At 36.9% G+C, this 19,606-nt stretch overlaps 1 protein-coding gene across 4 annotated transcripts in view; it reads left to right on the plus strand.

The window, feature by feature from the left end:
• The window catches only part of DISP1 (dispatched RND transporter family member 1), a 188,333-nt gene that overhangs the window by 147,157 nt on the left and 21,570 nt on the right, over positions 1-19,606 (plus strand). For all 4 annotated transcript variants that reach the window (XM_055372348.2, XM_055372346.2, XM_055372345.2 and 1 more), the window contains one exon: positions 18,215-18,244. In XM_055372348.2, the coding sequence (XP_055228323.2) occupies positions 18,215-18,244 (30 nt within the window). The remainder of the gene's footprint in view (positions 1-18,214; positions 18,245-19,606) is intronic.

A 19,606-nucleotide genomic window follows, 5' to 3' on the forward strand; every position in this document is an offset into this window, starting at 1 on the left:
ATCTTCAGGAATTTTGATGCCTTTGCTCCAGCTCCCAGGCTAACAAACACTGCTTGCTGGAAGAAAATGGAAACGGTGCAGATTTTACCCATTCTGGTTTCATGCTTCTGTCACAACTTAGTCCTCATGGCTAACTCCCAAGCACACTTCCTTCAGTAGTTTTTTTTTTTTTTTCAAGTGTTCTTCTATTCCATGTTAACTCAAATCATAGTTTACTCTCTTAACACCCATACATGGGCAGTAGCACCTTCTACTTTATGAAAACAATAGAAAATTTCGCTGCAGTATAGCCTAGTGGTTAAGAATGTAGGCTCTGGATTAGGCTGCCTGGGTTTGAATCCTGCCTCTTTAACTATGTGGCTTTGGGTGACTTCTTTAACCTCTCTGTGCCTTAGTTCTCCATCGGTAAAATCTATGCCTACCTTATAGGATTATTTTAAGAATTTTAAAATATTGCAATATATGTCAAGTGCTTAGGTCAGTGTTTGGCACATAGTAAAGCCTGTAAATGTTGACTGTTGTTATTTTAAATATATTATTATACTTAATACTTTAACTTCATATGGTCTTTTTTCTTCCTGGTGCCCTGGAGTCTAACTTCTATCACCATTACTTTCCTGGCAATGCCAGGTCAGTGACTCCTTTGACAAACTCATTTGATTTCTTCTCCTGTTTAGTTCTATAGCATGCAGTCTCTGTTTACCACCTCTTCTTAAACAGTTTTCTTTTTCTGCATTCCGTGATCTTATGCTTTTCTTTCTTTTTATTCTGTGCACTGTGACCATTTCTGCCCTCTTTCACAATTAACAGAGCCTCTTCTTCCACCCTTTCATATGACTGTCATTTCCATAATATCTCACTCAGTTTTTTTCTTACCCCCATCAACTTTTTAAAATTTCAGATCTTTATTTCCTGTCTATATTTATCACTGTTGTGGTTATTTTTATATTCACATTAGCCTGCATGACAGCTTTATTTAAATATTCTATCAAGCCAGGACGACACAGTGAGACCTCGTCTCTTAAAAAAAAATTAGCTGGGCATGGTAATACATGCCTGTGGTGCCAGCTACTTGGGAGGCTGAGGAAGGAGGATCACTTGAGCCCAAGAGATCAAGGCTGCAGTGAGCCATGAATGAGCCACTGCACTCCTGGGGAACAGAGCAAGATCTTGTCTCTAAATGGATGGATGGATGGATGGATGGATGGATGGATGGATGGATGGATAGATAGAGATATTCTGTCAAACCAAAGTATCAGAGTTAATTTTTACACTGTAGTTTTACACTGTAAATCAGTGTAATTTTTTACACTGAAGCATTTCTTTGTTTATTACACTTAAGTAAGTATACCCACTTATTGTAACTAGATATTGTTGATTCAGGTGGGAACTCAAACTTGGAAAGAAACTAAAATGTAGGGAGGCAGAATAGTATGGATTTTAAAAATAATAACCTAGGAAAAATAACATAATGACAAATAACAGTACCAGTAGTAGTTTTATTGTAGATCAGTGAAGTTTTGTTGCTCATCAGAGGCCTTCTACAGGTTATATAAGATCTATACCTTATAAGTCATTGGAAAAGGTATTTCTAAAACCTTAAGAGAAAAAATCAATTAAATCTCATCTAGGAGTCACTCATTAATAGGATTAAAACATTACTAGGACTTCATTTTTATGTATTTTCATAAAGTTGAATTAACCTGAATTTTAACTATGTAAGGTTTTGCTTAAACTTTTATCTTTGGCTGTCTTTAAAAGGTGATCCTTTAGGCAAAACTAATCTGTGGTGATAGAAGCCTGAATGTTGATTGCCTCTGGGGACAGGGTATGATTATTGATTGGGAAGAGGCACAAGTGAGCCTTTGAGGTGCTGGGAAAAGTTGTATATTGTGATCTGAGTGGTGGTTACATAGATGTGTACATATGTAAAAATGCATCAAACTCTACACTTTAACTTAGTGCCTTTCACTGAAGACTTGAGTGAAATCAGAATGGTTTAAAAGAATGATGTAAGGGATTTAAGAACTCCCCCCACCACCAATCTTAAAACTTCCTTCACCCTCTTGGCCAGTCCATATACACTTGGAAGGCAGGGACAATACTCTATTAATTTTTGTATTCCTGGTATGGAGTGGGAGGGAGGATATATGCAGTTGGAGGAAAAGGGAGATGATTTCCCTTCAGGTCTGCTCTTACTAGAGATTATTAATAAACCCAATTCCACTCTGAGTTGCCACCTCACCATCTTCAAAATGTCACCATCTTCACATCAAGGGGGAATAGATCTACATATATATATATCTACATTATATATATACATGTATACATATGTATACATGTATATATCTACATATATATATGTAGAAATATTCCCCCTTGATGTGAAGATGGCAACATTAAGCAGCATTTTGATTTCAGAATCTGAGAAGTGGAGGACTTTGTGACATGATCACATTCTTGCACCTATCTTCCCTTATTTGCTTTCCCAGTTCCATCTCTGTTAGCCTCTCATCTTCCTAGTTTGGTACTTAAGAGCAGAAATTGTATCTTTTATTTCTTACTGTTCAATTTTAGGGTGGAGAAGAGATGACAAAATGAATGATTTAATAATGCTGAGAAAATAAAGGGCTGTCTTTAGGCAACCCTTCTTAGGAGAGGTCATAACACATCTTTTCCATCTCTCTGTCAAAGATGGTATCTAGAAGCAAGCCAAGATTATAGAAAGATTTAAGTTTTCCATATGAAAGAGCCATATTTAAGGCCAGGAAGAAGGAATAGAAAGGGTGATTTAAACATTTATGACAACAGAGAGCCCTTGGATTCTACATATATAAGACTTTTTCCTGCAAAATACTTCAACCTATGATGTAAGTCAGGTTCTGGGAAAACTTAGTAAGCTCAGTTGACTTGGCATTGAATGTGAGTTTGCTTTGTAAGAAAGATCTATATGCACAAGGAAAGCATACGGGAGTCTTGGTGTTCATGCATTTGTCCTGTTATGAAGTTGTTCTGAATGAACTGAAAACCCCTTCAGGATCTTTGTTCTAGACTCTAATTTAGCATGTGCATACCATAGAGAATTATAGTTCTTATATTTGGTTTGGGGCCCATTTAATCCTCTGGTCTTTCACTGACTAGAATTGTTTTCAAGCTACAGATGCAAGAATAACACTGTAAACCCATTCTCGAAAAGGGAATTACGATTTTTTTAATGTATTCTGCCCTGGGACTTGCCTGTGTTGAAGCCAAAATGAAACAATGTGATTCTGTGAAAAGAACTGGTAGACACATCAATGGATACACTAGGAAAAATGAAACAAACTGCACAGCACTCATAAAACTTCCGTAAAGTCAAACCGCTTGATAACTCAGTGGGCTCCTGACTTCCACTTAGTTCCCATTCTCAAATGGGGTCAGACTAAAATTCTTTTCTTCTTACAAGCCAAGAAACCATGTGCAACTCCCCTTCAGGAAATGAGGAATCAGAAAATAGATCCCGATTTTCCCACTATTCTCCTAGCCCAGTTTCCCAAAACCTGGCTAACAAAATGGGCACCAGTTAACTGAGAGATTTCTGTTACCACTGTTGTAGTTCTAGAAAGACCATTCGACTCAGAATCTGCGTTCATCCCCACTGTTAATTAAACCTCAGTGAATAACTGTTACTAGATGACATGAAACTATAGCCCATACCAAGATGAATTTGGACGGTTCAGCCAGACTCTGGAAATTCAATCCCATAGCTGCACAAGTGTGCCATGATTAGCTATTATTCTTACAATATTGGGTGCTGTACATTTTGTCAAAATTAATTTTTAGATTTTTTTCCGCCTTAAAACAGAGCTTTGGCTGGGCGTGGTGGCTCATGCCTGTAATCCTAGCACTTTGAGAGCCAGAGGCAGGTGGATCACCTAAGGTCAGGAGTTCGAGACCAGCCTGGCCAACATGGTGACACCCCGTCTCTACTAAAAATACAAAATTGGCCAGGCATGGTGGCGCATGCCTGTAATCCCAGCTACTTGGGAGTCTGAGGCAGGAGAATCGCTTGAGCCTGGGAGGCAGAGATTGCAGTGAGCCGAGATAGTACCATTGCACTCCAGCCTGGGCGACAAGAGCAAAACTCTGTCTCAAAAAAAAGGAGTTTTACCAAAGATGGTAATTGAAGCATCAGAAAGTAATAGAGCTGACCTAGATTATTAAGTAAGTGGAATTGGGAAAAACTAACATCTGGATCAAGGATGACGCTTTAATTGTGAAAGCAGTCATAGAAATTACTAAGAAAATGCTGGGCACGGTGGCTCACGCCTGTAATCCCAGCACTTTGGGAGGCTGAGGTGGGTGGATCATCTGACGTCAGCAGTTCAAGACCAGCCTGGCCAACACAGTGAAACCCCATCTCTAGTAAAAATACAAAATTAGCCAGGCGCAGTAGTGCGTACCTGTAATCCCAGCTACTCAGGAGGCTGAGACAGGAGAATCACTTGAGTCTAGGAGGTAGAGGTTGCAGTGATCCAAGATCATGCCATTGCACTCCAGCCTGGGCAAAAAGAGTGAAACTTGGTCTCAAAAAAAAAAAAAAAAAATTACAAAGAAAAATACAAAGTGTTGAAAAAAAATTTAATGCCTATCCAAAAACCATCTTGAAAAATACCACAAACTAGGAAAACTATTTGCCACAATTGGGGATGTTTCCTAGCTTTAATTCAAGATTCTTACAAATAAGTGAGAAACAAGTTGCAATCTAACGTAACGTAGTAGTGTGGTTACAATTGTGTGACATATAAGTAATGGCAAATATAATGGAACATGTGGCTACCAAAAATCATGTTTTCAGAAGATTTTAATTATATGGAAAATGCTAATCCAAAGTGATAATACTTTATGATGCATCTAGTGTGATCCTAATTTTGTTTATATTTAATTTCTATATTTAGGCAAAAAGAAAAAATATTCAGAGAAAATAGATCAAAAAGAGTTACAATGTTTTATCTGTGTAGTAAGAATATAGGTGATTGTGTAATTTTCTGCATTTTCTTAGGCTTCAGGAAAATGAATGTGTTAGTTTTATAATCAGAAAACAAACCAACATTAATACAGAAAATATATTCCTCATTAAAGCTTTCCTCTTCCTTTAAAAATTAAACTTTATATTTTAGAATAGACAAAACATTAAGTGAAAAAGTCTACTAAAGGAAAATTTTTAGAATGAAAAAAGAGGGGCGTATATTGCCTTTCTGAGATAGTAAATGAGAAAGTCAGGAAAAGTACTTTGGGAAATTTTTAAATACCCCTTTTAACTTGAGCACTCTTTCGTATTTGCTCTTCTGATAAAACTCACTCGGTTGGTAAACTAGACGATTCCTGAGCAATCTCAACATGACCATCTTTAGTAACCTGGCATTATTTCCTACAGTGTGACATGCACCAGCACGGATGTGTTATTAGTGTCACCCGTTCATCAATCTCCACCTTCATCTAAGGCAGACAGATGGAGAATTCTGCTCTGTCTTCCTAGCAAGCATTTTTGAGCTCTTTTTTTTTTTTTATTAAGCCATTTATCTAGTCATTTAAAAAGTCTGTCTCTAGCCATTCACATAAAGAGCCGGCATTATTTTTCAAAGCATTTTAAAATACTAGTTCTTGCCTACCTTATGGGGGGGATCATTTTTATTGCCTATTCACGTGAAATATTTTAACATCAAATTTTGATTACAGGAACCTGGCTCACCAGCTTTAGCTATGCCAGAGTGTTGAAATACTTTAGGAGACTAAAATATGTGGTGATTTGAATTATCTAAAATTCCACAGGAAAATACAATAGAATTTCACAGCAGGAAAGGACCTTAGAAATAATTTAATCTAACTCTCCTTATTTTACAGAGGAGATTGAAGCCAAAGACGCTAAAACCCAAGATTAACACCCAGTTTGAAACTGGTCCTCTGATTTCTCATTGCCGTCTTTTAAAAAATACATTATACTTAGAATTTGTTTCTAAAAGTTGTCACATAGTATTTGGATGTCACTGGCATATATAATAGATTCTGGAGATGCAAACAGAATCTATACCGTGACAAATTGAATACAATGAATTTAAAGTTTTCCCTGGTTGCCCTAGTGCCAAAGTGTAACAGGGACATTATTACAGTTTGAGGTCGTGCAGCCCCAGCATGTTGGGGCTTTCCCTACTTTTCGTCAGAAAAGTTTCATTATTTCCTCAGTTTAATTATTTTAAGTTTAGTTGATTTTTTTTCTTTTCTAATCTCAGATTTTGAGAAGAAAACCTTCTAAATCAGTATTATTTTTATTAATGCTGATTGTTAGAGTTTTGCTTTGATCCTTATTAAAGCTTTTGACAATGATTTGAGTTACAAAAATTTAAATTTTAAGTTAGAGATTAAGCATGAGAAAGTTTAGATCAGGAAGAAAAATCAATTTCACTATATATTTTTGTCCTTAAAAGCATAGCTAAAGAATTTCTATAGAAGTTTGAGGGAAATGTCTCTCCTCCTGGCCTGTAAAATGAAGATATCACAACAGCTGCAAGGTATTGGTTACACCGTTGGAATTCATTTTGATACAGTGGATTTTTTATTATTTTTCAACCCCACACCCCCCAAGTTTTTTTTTTCATAGCAGGTGTGACTTTTAACCTTCCAAACTCAACCTTGTATGATACCGAATAATTTTGTAGAGACAAAATGATCCAAGATATGTGGGAAATGAACTTAAGAAAGATTAATAATGTTTCTGTAATTTTAAGCTCAAGTAACAGTTCTTACATTGAACACAACGTAGGCAAACTACAAATTGAAACTAAGCAAATGTTGGAGGAAAAGAGAATCCGCACATTGATGAATTATGATTGTGTTTATACTTTTGATCTGTGGTCTCATTGATGAAGGCCTTGTCCTGTTAACAAATGAGCAAATTTGAGATGGGATCTTAGATATAAAATACATAATTTGAACTTACTTTCAGAAATGCAAACATATCTTCACTGAGGTTATAATTAACACAAAAACTCTTTATGCAACTTGTATAGTTTATAGTGAAAATGTGGAAAGGTTTTAGTATTTTATGTAAGATCCATAAAATTTTGAAAGTGAGAAATGTGTGTGTATCTTAAGGTAATAAAATATATTTGTTGAATTAGGCTTAATGTAAGTTCCAAAATGTACTTATAAAACCGTACCCTCAACCTGTAGACTAATCTTTTGAACAACCTATTTGTGTTGTAACTCAAATTATCACTAACTTCACTTCAGTAGGCACTGATATTCTCGATTATAGTTTGAGGCACTTCTAAGTGTACTTATATAATTATATAAAATATTAAATAATAGTGAATATAGAAATATGTTATAACATGCATAGGATATATAAACTTTGGTTTATCCAAAATGTCACCAGAATTATTTTCTTATAATGTCATATATATTTATGACAATAGATGCTTATAATTTTGATTCACATATTGATAAGATTGTCAGAGGCTTTCTAAATTACTTAAAGATTATTTTCCTTTTTTTCTCTTTATTCTAGGTCACTGCAGTAGCTCCTAACCTGCTCTCCTTCCCTTTAGCATTTCCCCTAGCTAATTCATCCTACACATTACTACCAAATCAGTCCTCCGAAAATAGTGTTTTTATCCTATCAGTTGTTACTCAAGAAACTTTAGCCACTTCCTATTTCTATTATCCACTTCTATCTCTTGCTTCCCCTCAAACAACCCCTAATCCAGTAAGTTGTGATCCTCACTAGTCCTTCATAGTAAATCCTCACTGACTTTGCTTATAGGTATTGACACAAGGTTTGTTTCCTTTCCTTTTCTTTCTGTTTCTCTATCTGAAACCTACTTATGTCAAACCTTAATTCTAATTCTGTTTCTTAGGTCAAGTTTCAGGGGCTATTCTTTGGACTACTCTGGTCCAATATTATCTTCCTATTCCCCATTCATTCACTTAATGTTTGTACTGTACCTATACGTTATAATTACTTTCAATGTATTGTTCTCTAATTGTTTCTTGTCTGGAGGTCATATTTTCCTGGCAAATTGTCCAAGACAGTGGTTCAAGCTCTGACTGTGTAGTCTCTATTTCAAGACCTACTGAACCAGATCCCTGGGGAGGGGGTTGGAAATCTCTAGTTTTAGTAAGCTACCCAGGTGATTCCAGTGATCAAATTACTTGGTGTCACTTAAACTGGCAGTGAATTAAACAGAATTAACTATAGATTGTATTAAATGTATTTTAAGTTTATGGAAATGTATGATCTTTGTATAATGTTACTTCTTTTCATCTAAATTAGAGTTAGCCAGGATACCCCATTCTCCCCAAATTATGTAGAAGTGAGAAATTTTCAAATAAAATGTTTCTATCACATGTACATAAATGAATACATATGCAATTACCCTTTATAAAAATTCAGTTCACTTTTTAATTATACAACTAATTTATGAACATATGCTCATGAGGAATTCAAAAATGCAAAATGAAACTCACTTTTGATTCTTTTCCTAATCCTTTTCTTTCCTCTCTGGTAAACAGGTCTATTGATTTGCCAAGTTCCCTTCTGAGCTTCTAAAATACATTTATGTATTTTGTATTTAGTTTTCTTTTTTCATATGAATACAGTATGAGTTTTTTTGAAACTTATTATTTTGTTTTAAAATTATTTCCATATCAGTGTATGTGTATGTATATGTTTGTATATGAATGTGTACTCACATTGTGTAGTGCCCCATTGCATGGATGTGCCACCATTTATTTAAGAATCTTCTTATTAACAAGTGAACATTAAGGTTATTTAAGAATCTTCTTATTAATAAGTGAACATTAAAGTTGCTCTCACTTATTTTCCTTATTGTAAGTCACACTTCAGTGGACATCCTTGCATATGCCCTCTTGTGCACAAGTGCCGTTTGCTTTTGATTAGGAAGCTCTTCCCATTTCTGCGTTCCTTTTCATTTTTAGTTCACAAGCAATACCTCATAGCCTGCATCAGTGTTCAGCTTTTCCTTTTCAGTGTGTGGCCAATAAAGCACGGGATCAAGTCAAGATATTTGGATTCTAGACCTGGCTCTGCCATTGACTTGCTCTATGATCTTGGACCCTTTTCTCCTTTGTTTCATAAAGGTGTTAAGTGGGATGACTTTTAGGGTTTCTTACAGTTCTGACAGTCTCTTATTCTAATTAGGCTTGTGGGTGTGACAACATCGATTTTTGTGTCATATTCAGCTAGTAGCAAGAATCAGTTGATCTTGTTAAGTAACTCACAAAAGCGTACAGTGCTGATGAATAAAGGGACTTTATGCTTTACTCTAAATGAGTCTTTGCATTACTCCTAACTGATGTTTGAATGCCATTTTTGGATGAAAAAATAACAGTGTGGTAGTAGTACCTTTTTTCTCTTGGATAATTCTCAACAGTTTATAGAAAACTGTTACACACACCAGCTCATTTTAAAGTATTGTCTCTTTCTCACAAATCCTGAGTAATTAAAGGAATTGCTCAAGATCATCAAGATCATTCAACTAATAAGTTTCAGGGTCCAGACTTTAACTTCACATCTTTTCATTTCTAAGTTCACTGTTCTCTTAAAGAGAAAAAAGTATTTTTTTCATACTCAAAATAGTTATTCAATATATGCTACATTTCTTTTTTGAACATTTATAAAGTACGTAGTATTTACAAGGTGCTCTTTAAATGTTAGTCCTGCCATTCCCAGCCTTTCTCTCGTGCCTCCTAGTTTATTTTGTATAGAAGCTGGCACTTTGTTCAGTTTTAACAGTTCTAGACACCAAGATGACCAACACTTTTGAGTCAGCATCTCGTAAGCATTTAGGAAATGCATCACACAAGTAGTTGTGGTTTTTGTTATCCTTAAAATCACTTGACAGAGACCATAAACATTGAGCTCTGGTGCATGAAAAATGGGTTAGAGGCCAAGCTTAGCTTGTCTGCAGGGTATCTGTTTCATCTTCATGATAGAGCCCAAGTGTGCCAGTGATGGTTCATGGAAATACTTAATATGAAGAATGGCTTTGTTTTTGTTGGGAATCTTTTAAAGAATACTCATCAAAGTGCGGATTTTTTTTATTTTCAAATATTTTCTTCCTAACTTACCAGTGCTGAACTGAAGTTACTACTTGCAGAATAGCCTTTCACAGAAAGACAGTATGATACAATCCAATGTGACTTTTGAGGTTAAAATGTGCTACTTACAGCACTTTTTTGCTTAAAAATTTGGTTACTACCATAAAGCTGAAAGTATGTTTTCTTCATGGTGCAATCTTACCTCACAGCAGCACTGACCTCCTGGGCTCAAGCAATCCTCCCTTCTCAGCCTCCTGAGTAGCTGGGACTACAGGTACATGCCACCACCCCAGCTAATTTTTTTATTTTTTATAGAGATAGGGGCTCACTATCACGCCCAGGCCAGTCTTGAACTCCTGGGCTCAAGCGATCCTCCCACCTGGGCCTCCCAAAGTACTGACATTTGCAGGCGTGAGTTACCGCACCCACCTGAGACTGTCCCTTTGTAAGTTGTGGTGTTAATTCTGCAGTTATGTCTAGAATAGAATTCTCTAGACTGATGGGTAAGTTTTTGTATTTCAGTATTCTTATTTGCTTTACAAGCTCCCCTTCTCTTTCCAAAAATTATTAAAAGAGAAAAAAGGTGAGCAAAACAAAGAAACAGACAATTTGGAGCTTTTCCACATTTTTTCTGTTTCTTAACTTTACCTCTTTCACACTCCTTTTTTTCTATTACCTTTTTTAAAAATTTCCCTTGCCTCTGTACCCCTATTATCTTGATTACTCCGCTTGGTACCTCCCACTCTCCCTCCTTCTGAGAACTTTACAGTCTCATTAGTTGTCCTCTTGACCGATACATGTACACATACCGCAGTTCACTGGTCATCAGAGTACTGTAGCCAAGGTTCTCAACTGCTGTTCCAGTTCTCAAGTGTGAAGTGCCAAGGGCAATTTGTTACTAATTATGAGAACCCCAGTTTGTACATGCTTTGCTTTTTTAAAACGCAGATATGAGCTTAGCCCTCAAATAATGTCACTGTCACTCACTTGCATACAGAAATGCTTTCTTGAGTGGGAGAGAAAGAATGACACTGCAGCTTGTGGACTGTCTGAGGACCCAAGCTTATCTACACCACAGCCTGTGGGAGTGTGTGGTGGGACGCGCAAATGTCATCTTTCTTTGGGCCTTTTCCCAGCAGAAAAAAACGCTAAAAACCTAATCAAAGAACAGAAAAATGTTCCCACTGAAGATTATTGCTGCTTATTTGGGTTTGTTTTTATTAAAAGGTGAATGCTGGAAAAAGATAGTTTCTCTCTCCGAGGTTAGATTTGTTTATTTTTACTAACACAAGACTGAAGTTAGGGTGAAAGTCATCCGTAGGTTTTATTAGGTCGATATTAAAAGTAGCAAATCCAAAGGATTTTACAAATGGAGGAAGACTGCTTTTCATCTATGAAAGTATGTAGTGGACTCGCTTGCTAGCCTGCTTTCACAGGTGTTTCTGGTAAGAGATTGCAAAAGCAGAATTAAAGAAGGCAGCACTGTAAATCAAACAGGTTTCATGTTTTACCTGTAGTGTGGTTTGGGTGTTTCCATCATCTGTTTGTCACGTCCATTAGTATAGAAACTTCAGAGGGATCTAATGTTTTCCTAGGAGGTTTCTTTGTGGTAACCTCAATTTTTCTTTTCCAACTGATGTTGACAGTCTCTACTTACTGTCTCAAATTTTTTTAACATAAAATGAAATCTTTACTCGAGCAGGAAGACTGTGATGAATCTATAGTTGTTTCTCTCCAGGGAGTAAATTAGTCATAGATCCATGAATTTCTATTTAGTTAAAAGAAAAAGTTAATGGCAGAGAGAGGGTTTACATTTATTACAACCCAAATGTCTGTAACAAAATACCATTTCTTTGCTCAGTACATGTTCCAGAATTATGGCTGTGAGGATAATTTTAGTTCCAAAGATAGCAAAATCTCCTAATTTCTCTTGGAAATTCAAGATGTATTTTTAAGAATGCGTAAGTGAAAAAATGGGATTGAAAAATTAAGATTTTTGTATACAAGTGATTTGCTTCCTTGTCCAGTCTCTGGAAAAACACATTTGCTTTCATAGCTCATTAATAGTTTCATCACTGGTGTTCAGATAGCATATTCTTTTTTTTGAGACGGAGTTTCGCTCTTGTTGCCCAGGCTGGAGTACAATGGCGCGATCTCGGTTCACCACAACCTCCGCCTCCCAGGTTCAAGCGATTCTCCTGCCTCAGCCTCCTGAGTAGCTGGGATTACATGCATGCACCACCATGCCCGGCTAATTTTTGTATTTTTTTTTTAGCAGAGATGGGGTTTCTCCATGTTGGTCAGGCTGCTCTTGAACTTCCGACCTCAGGTGATCTGCCAGCCCTGGCCTCCCAAAGTGCTGGGATTACAGGCGTGAGCCACCGCGCCTGGTCAGCATATTCTTTTTTTTTTTTTTTTTTTCAAAGAGGGCTGACAAATATTGTTTTATTTGTTAAGGACTTAGTTGTCTTGTCTTGGAAAGGCTTAATTACGAATATTTTTTGTCTGACTCCCATAACTTTACATGTACTTCTTAGATTACTTGTCTCTATATTTTTATGACATCATTGTCATTTTCTTTTTTTTTTTTATTATACTTTAAGTCTTAGGTATATGTGCACAACGTGCAGGTTAGTTACATATGTATACATGTGCCATGTTGGTGTGCTGCACCCATTAACTCGTCATTTAACATTAGGTATATCTCCTAATGCTATCCCTCCCCTCTCCCCCCACCCCACAACAGGCCCCGGTGTGTGATATTCCCCTTCCTGTGTCCATGTGTTCTCATTGTTCAATTCCCACCTATGAGTGAGAACATGCGGTGTTTGGTTTTTTGTCCTTGCGATAGTTTGCTGAGAATGATGGTTTCCAGCTTCATCCATGTTCCTACAAAGGACATGAACTCATCACTTTTTATGGCTGCATAGTATTCCATGGTGTATATGTGCCACATTTTCTTAATCCAGTCTATCATTGATGGACATTTGGGTTGGTTCCAAGTCTTTGCTATTGTGAATAGTGCCGCAATAAACATACGTGTGCATGTGTCTTTATAGCAGCATGATTTATAATCCTTTGGGTATATACCCAGTAATGGGATGGCTGGGTCAAATGGTATTTCTAGTTCTAGATCCCTTCCACAACGACTTCCACAACGGTTGAAATAGTTTACGGTCCCAGTGTAAAAGTGTTCCTATTTCTCCACATCCTCTCCAGCACGTGTTGTTTCCTGACTTTTTAATGATTGCCATTCTAACTGGTGTGAGATGGTATCTCATTGTGGTTTTGATTTGCATTTCTCTGATGGCCAGTGATGATGAGCATCTTTTCATGTGTCTGTTGGCTGCATAAATGTCTTCTTTTGAGAAGTGTCTGTTCATATCCTTCACCCACTTTTTGATGGGGTTGTTTGTTTTTTCTTATAAATTTGTTGGAGTTCATTGTAGATTCTGGATATTAGCCCTTTGTCAGATGAGTAGATTGCAAAAATTTTCTCCATTCTGTAGGTTGCCTGTTCACTCTGATGGTAGTTTCTTTTGCTGTACAGAAGCTCTTTAGTTTAATTAGATCCATTTGTCAATTTTGGCTTTTGTTGCCATTGCTTTTGGTGTTTTAGACATGAAGTCTTTGCCCATGCCTGTGTCCTGAATGGTATTGCCTAGGTTTTCTTCTAGGGTTTTTATGGTTTTAGGTCTAACGTTTAAGTCTTTAATCCATCTTGAATTAATTTTTGTATAAGGTGTAAGGAAGGGATCCAGTTTCAGCTTTCTACATATGGCTAGCCAGTTTTCCCAGCACCATTTATTACATAGGGAATCCTTTCCCCATTGCTTGTTTTTGTCAGGTTTGTCAAAGATCAGATAGTTGTAGATATGTGGCATTATTTCTGAGGGCTGTGTTCTGTTCCATTGGTCTATATCTCTGTTTTGGTACCAGTACCATGCTGTTTTGGTTACTGTAGCCTTGTAGTATAGTTTGAAGTCAGGTAGCATGATGCTTCCAGCTTTGTTCTTTTGGCTTAGGATTGACTTGGCGATGTGGGCTCTTTTTTGATTCCATATGAACTTTAAAGTAGTTTTTTCCAATTCTGTGAAGAAAGTCATTGGTAGCTTGATGGGGATGGCATTGAATCTATAAATTACCTTGGGCTAGAATCCATATATAAGCTGGGCACAGGGGCTCACGCCTGTAATCCCAGCACTTTGGGAGCCTGGGCGAGAGTGTCACTTGAGCCCAGGAGTTTAAGACCAGGATAGGCAGCACAGGGAGACCCCATATCTACAAATAAAAAATCTAAAAAATTAACTGGGTGTCATGGCGCACGCCTGTGGTCCCAACTACTCAGGAGGCTGAGGTGGAAGGATTACTTGAGCCCAGGAAATTGAGACTGCAGTGAGCTGGCCCACTGCACTCCAGCCTGGGTGACAAAGCAAGATCTTGTCTCAAAAAAAAGAATTTAAATTTAAAAATTTTTAAATAAAATTAATTTGTAGTTGTAGTGATGGTTGCATAACTCATGAAAGTACTGAAAACATGGAATTGTACACTTAATTGGGTGAATTATGTGGTATATGAATTATATCTCAATAAAACTCATTGAAAAATCAATGTGTAATTGTATTTGAAAATACAGCTTTTGGGGGTTTTTGGTCTTTTGTAGATTCGCCAGAAAAACTAAGTGTGCTTCATGGCTTCTTCAGATGTGAACGTGTTCACTGAAAGCCCAGTCTGTGTAAAGCTGCTAAGCCCTCACCAGCTCACTGGAGTGGCCCTGCACTCCGTCCCTCTATGCACACTTGGATAGCCCTGGCCAGCTGAGCGCTGCAGGTCAGGAGGCTGCTGTCTCCTACAGCCACACACTTCTGCTCCCAGCATTTGACAAGTGTGCTTACCAAACCCACGCATGCCAGTTGGCTTGTTTTGGTAATTATGTTATCTGATTAATGTTTTTAGTTCACTTATATATAGATGCTAAAAGAAAAAGTTGTTTTCATGAAAAGAAAATTGTAGCCTTAGGAAAAAAATGTTAATTGCTACAAAAAAATTTTACTGTTGAATTAGGCATGGAAGAGAAAATTGTAAAAGATCTGGGAAAAAAATCATCAAAATTTAGATGTGTATTGTAGTTGGTATATCCAGGATACTCACAAGTATCCAAAGTCCTCAAAAACTCAGTCATAGACAATGCAGCAGGTCTATGGTTTATGTAAGAACAGATTGACATTTATGTTTAAGTTACTATTAGATATTTAAGGAATGTATGTAGAACTTCGAAAAATGTTTCTCTTTAATTAACCTTTCTGATTAACCAACAAACTAATGGTTCCTGCAGCATTGAACAGAGAGCCTATACTGTAGGATACAGAGGCACAAAGAGAAACTTACAAAGTTTAGTAAAATGTTGAAAGAGTTTAGGATTGACAAATAGGAATGGGCTGATGTAACAAAGTGAGTGTGTGTGTGTGTGTGTGTATGTGTGTATGAGAGAAAGAGAAACAAAATAAAATTTACCTATATTAATATTTATGTCCCTAGCCTCTTGCTTTTTTAATTCATTGTCTACTGATTTCAAAGCTGTTGAGTATGAGAAAAGTAATCAAAGATCACCATTCATTAATCCAACATGCACTGATCTGACATCCACAAAGGACCATACATTATACTAGTTATGGAGATATGAATACAAATAAGATATGGTTCCTTTTTATGTATCTAATGTCTTTTTTTTAGATTTTTAAAAAATGAATTATCTTTACATATATAAAAAGAATGCATTTTTGGTATCCTTTATAATTCTGTAAATATTCAGGCTCACCTTTTTTCTTAAAGCAACAAGTTCTTGGCTGGGCACAGTGGCTCAGGCCTGTAATCCCAGCACTTTGGGAGGCCCAGGCGGGTGGGAGGTCAGGAGTTCGAGGCCAGCCTGGCCAACATGGTGAAACCCCATCTCTGCTAAAAATGCAAAAATTAGCTGGGCTTGGTGACATGTGCCTGTAGTCCCAACTACCCAGGTGGCTGAGGCAGGAGGATCGCTGGAACCCAAGAGGCAGAGGCTGCAGTGAGCCGAGATCGTGCCACTGCACTCCAGCCTGGGCAACAGAGCAAGACTCTGTCTCAGAACAAAAATGACTTCTCTTATGCTGTTCTTAGTGGAAACTCAGACTTTAAGTTCCACATCTGCTAAAAGAAAAGACAATTATTTTCTATATAAGAGATTAATACTTTTTGCCCTATGGGCTTTTCTTCCTTGGTTTTACAGACAAATACTCACAGGACAGAGAGCAGCAAATTAGGTATCAAGAGACTTGAGTTCTTACTACAGCTCCACTATTAAGATGTTGAGAGACCAAAGGCAAACTGAGGCCCATCTCTAAAAATGAGGCTGCAGTGGAATTGGAATATATATTCCCTAAAATTCTTTCCGGTGCTTGCAACTTCTGAGATTGTTCCATCTCCTTGGTTTCAATATTTTAATGGGCTTAGAATCCATAACGAGGGCATGTAAATAAAGCTTGAAATTTAGAACACATGCATCTCTTGTATCAACAATTTAATACAAAATGCATTCCAGAATGTTAGCTCTGTGTAGTTGGGAACCCTGTTTGTCTTGTTCATGGGTATACTAGGAATTAGATAAATGTTTCTTTTTAAGAGTGGGTACATGTATCTGAGGGAGAAATGTAAATGGAGAGAGAAAATAGGAAAGAGAACTTTAGATCTTCAAGAAATTCCAAGGAGGGTTCCAACTATTGGAAGAGTAATAGCTTAAAGTAGAAAGTTTGGAGGACAGGTTTTTACATTTTGTTTTGTTTCTCCAAGTATGGTACAGTCTGGTGAAAGATTTCATTTTAAGGAAGAGTATGTAGCTAGGCAATTCAATTATTCAGTCAGCAAATATTTATATATCCTCAATAAATTAGTGTAGTGGTTCCTAAACTTTGGGTCATGCAACCCCTTTACAGTTTCAAAAATTGTTGAGAACCTTCAAAGAGCTTTTGTTTATGTGTTTAGCTGATATGTACCATACTGGAATCGGAACTGACAAATGTTAAATTACGAAACTCGTTAAAAATAATAAGCCCATAACATGTTAACATAAATAACACATTTTGTGAATAATAATTACATTTTTCAAAACAAAAAAGTTTAGCAAGATAAGTATCATTGTTTTACATTTTTGCAAATCTCTTTGACATGTGGCTTACTAAAAGATAGCAGTATTCTCATATTTGTTCTGCAATCTATGGCAATATGCCATTTGGTTGAAATATATGAAGTATATGAAGAAAATCTGGCTTTACACAGATCTATAGTTGGAAAAGGGGGGTCTCACAAACCCCATGAAAGGGTCTCAGGAACTCCCAGCTGTCTTTAGACCACACTGTGATAACCAGTGTACTTTTGTTTGTTCAACAAATATTTATTAAATGCTTTCCAGTAAATAGGAAAAAAATAATCTGATAGGAATACAAAGTTTGGAGATTGAGACTTAGTTTGGAGTTTCTTTAGCAAGCTTGTCCTATATCTGGGAGGCAAGGTACAAAGGATGCGTGGGAATAATAAAACAGTATGGGAAAGAGCTGATTGGAAATACAAGCCCGTATCTGTTGAAGTAGATTGTGAAGTTAGATATTAAGAAACTGAAAAATGGAGAAGCAGCTGGTATCTTGAAGAGGGAATAGAATACCTAAAAGAAGGTATTAATATCCTATTTTTTTTAAGTGTTGGGATCTTTGCTACGTAAGGAAGCAGCTTAGATTGGAGACTTAGGGATGTGGATTCCTGTTAGGAGAGAGAAGACTGAATCTGGTAGCTGTAGATCTCAGAGAAGAATGTTGTACAGTGTGAGTATGATTCCATCAGGAGAGGGTGATACGGAGTCTGGGAAGGTTCTGCCTCCTGACTAGCCACTCGAGCTGTCTCTACTAGTATGTAAAGTAGCCAACATTCATTGTTTAAAATCTCTCGAATAGATTGCTTTTTTTTTTTTTTTAACACTTCCAGGATTCTTTGTAAGAGATAACAAGTAAAATGTTCAACACATATGTAAAGCCTTTGTTTATGTTATGATGCTTTGTTTTTGATCATTTTTCCTTTGCTTTTTTTTTTTCAGACCATCCAGACCTTTCAAGTTGCCAAAAAGGTAAAGTAATCTGGGTCATCTTATTAAATAATAAACTTACCTGCATGCTTTTTCCAGTCTAGTATTTTCTCCGTATTTTGCTGTTCTTTTCACTTTCCTCATTCATATTTTTATGAAAGAAAAAGAAATGTCCCATGAGTTGGCTGCTTGAGGAATTCCATATCTCCAAAAGTGGTTTTAATCTTAAGGTAGATTTCTAACCCTATTAAATTCTATTTGTGTCTAGGGCTAGGTGCAGTGGCTCATGCTTGTAATCCCAGCACTTTGGGAAGCCAAGTGGGTGGATCACCTGAGGTCGGGAGTTCGGGACCAGTCTGGCCAACATGGCAAAACCCCATCTCTACCAAAAATACAAAAATTAGCCAGGTGTGGAGGCACGTGCCTTTAGTTCCAGCTACTCAGGAGGCTGAGGCAGGAGAATCGCTTGAACCTGGGAGGTGGCAGTTGCAGTTAGCCAAGATTGTGCCACTGTACTCCAGCCTGGGGGACAGAGCAAGACTCCATCTCAAAAAAAAAAAAAATATTTGTGCATAAACATTTATATTTGTTTATTTATTTTGCATTCCTTCCTGCAATGGATTGGCTTACTTAGTGAGGAAAGAGATACTGTTCTGCCAACTACCGTGACTCGAATTCATGGCAGTTTATTTCAGAGGGGTTGTCTTTCTTTTTAAAAATCTTGTTACCAGTGGAAGTATTCTTTTATGTGGAAATGTCTAAGGCTTATCTTTCAATAGAGAAAATTTTAACTTGATAAGAGTTCCTAAAAAAAGCATTTTCTCATCAGATGTCCTTACACATTGTAATTCCGGATACAATGTCATTACACTTAAGAAATTCTAAGTGATCTTTGAAATTCAGTTGCCAAAGAAGCTCAAATGCTGATAACACTGAAGCCTGCCTCAAGGGAGTTATCCTGTCTTTGAAGTGAAATTACTACATAAATATTAATTAGTAAACTCTCCTTCTATTTAAAAAAAATATTTTTTAAATTGTGGTAAAATATATGTAATAGGCCAGGCACAGTGGCTCACGCCTATAATCCCAGCACTTTGGGAGGATGAGGCAGGCGGATCACTTGAGGTCAGGAGTTTAAGACCAGCCAAGGCAACATGGGGACACCTGTGTCTACAAAAAAATACAAAAAGTTAGCCAAGCATTGTGGTTTGCACCTGTAGTCCCAGCTACTCAGAAGGCTGTGGTCAGAGGACCTCTTGAGCTTAGGAAGCAGTTTGTGCTTAGCTGAAATACACCACTACACTCAAGCCTGGGTGGCAGAGCCAGACTCTGTCTCAAAAAAATATATATATACATATATATATATAGAGAGAGAGAGAGAGAGAGAGCGTACTCATATGTTAT

The sequence above is a fragment of the Gorilla gorilla genome, chromosome 1 (assembly GCF_029281585.2).
Source record: "Gorilla gorilla gorilla isolate KB3781 chromosome 1, NHGRI_mGorGor1-v2.1_pri, whole genome shotgun sequence".
In the NCBI taxonomy this organism is placed as follows: Eukaryota; Metazoa; Chordata; class Mammalia; order Primates; family Hominidae; genus Gorilla; species Gorilla gorilla.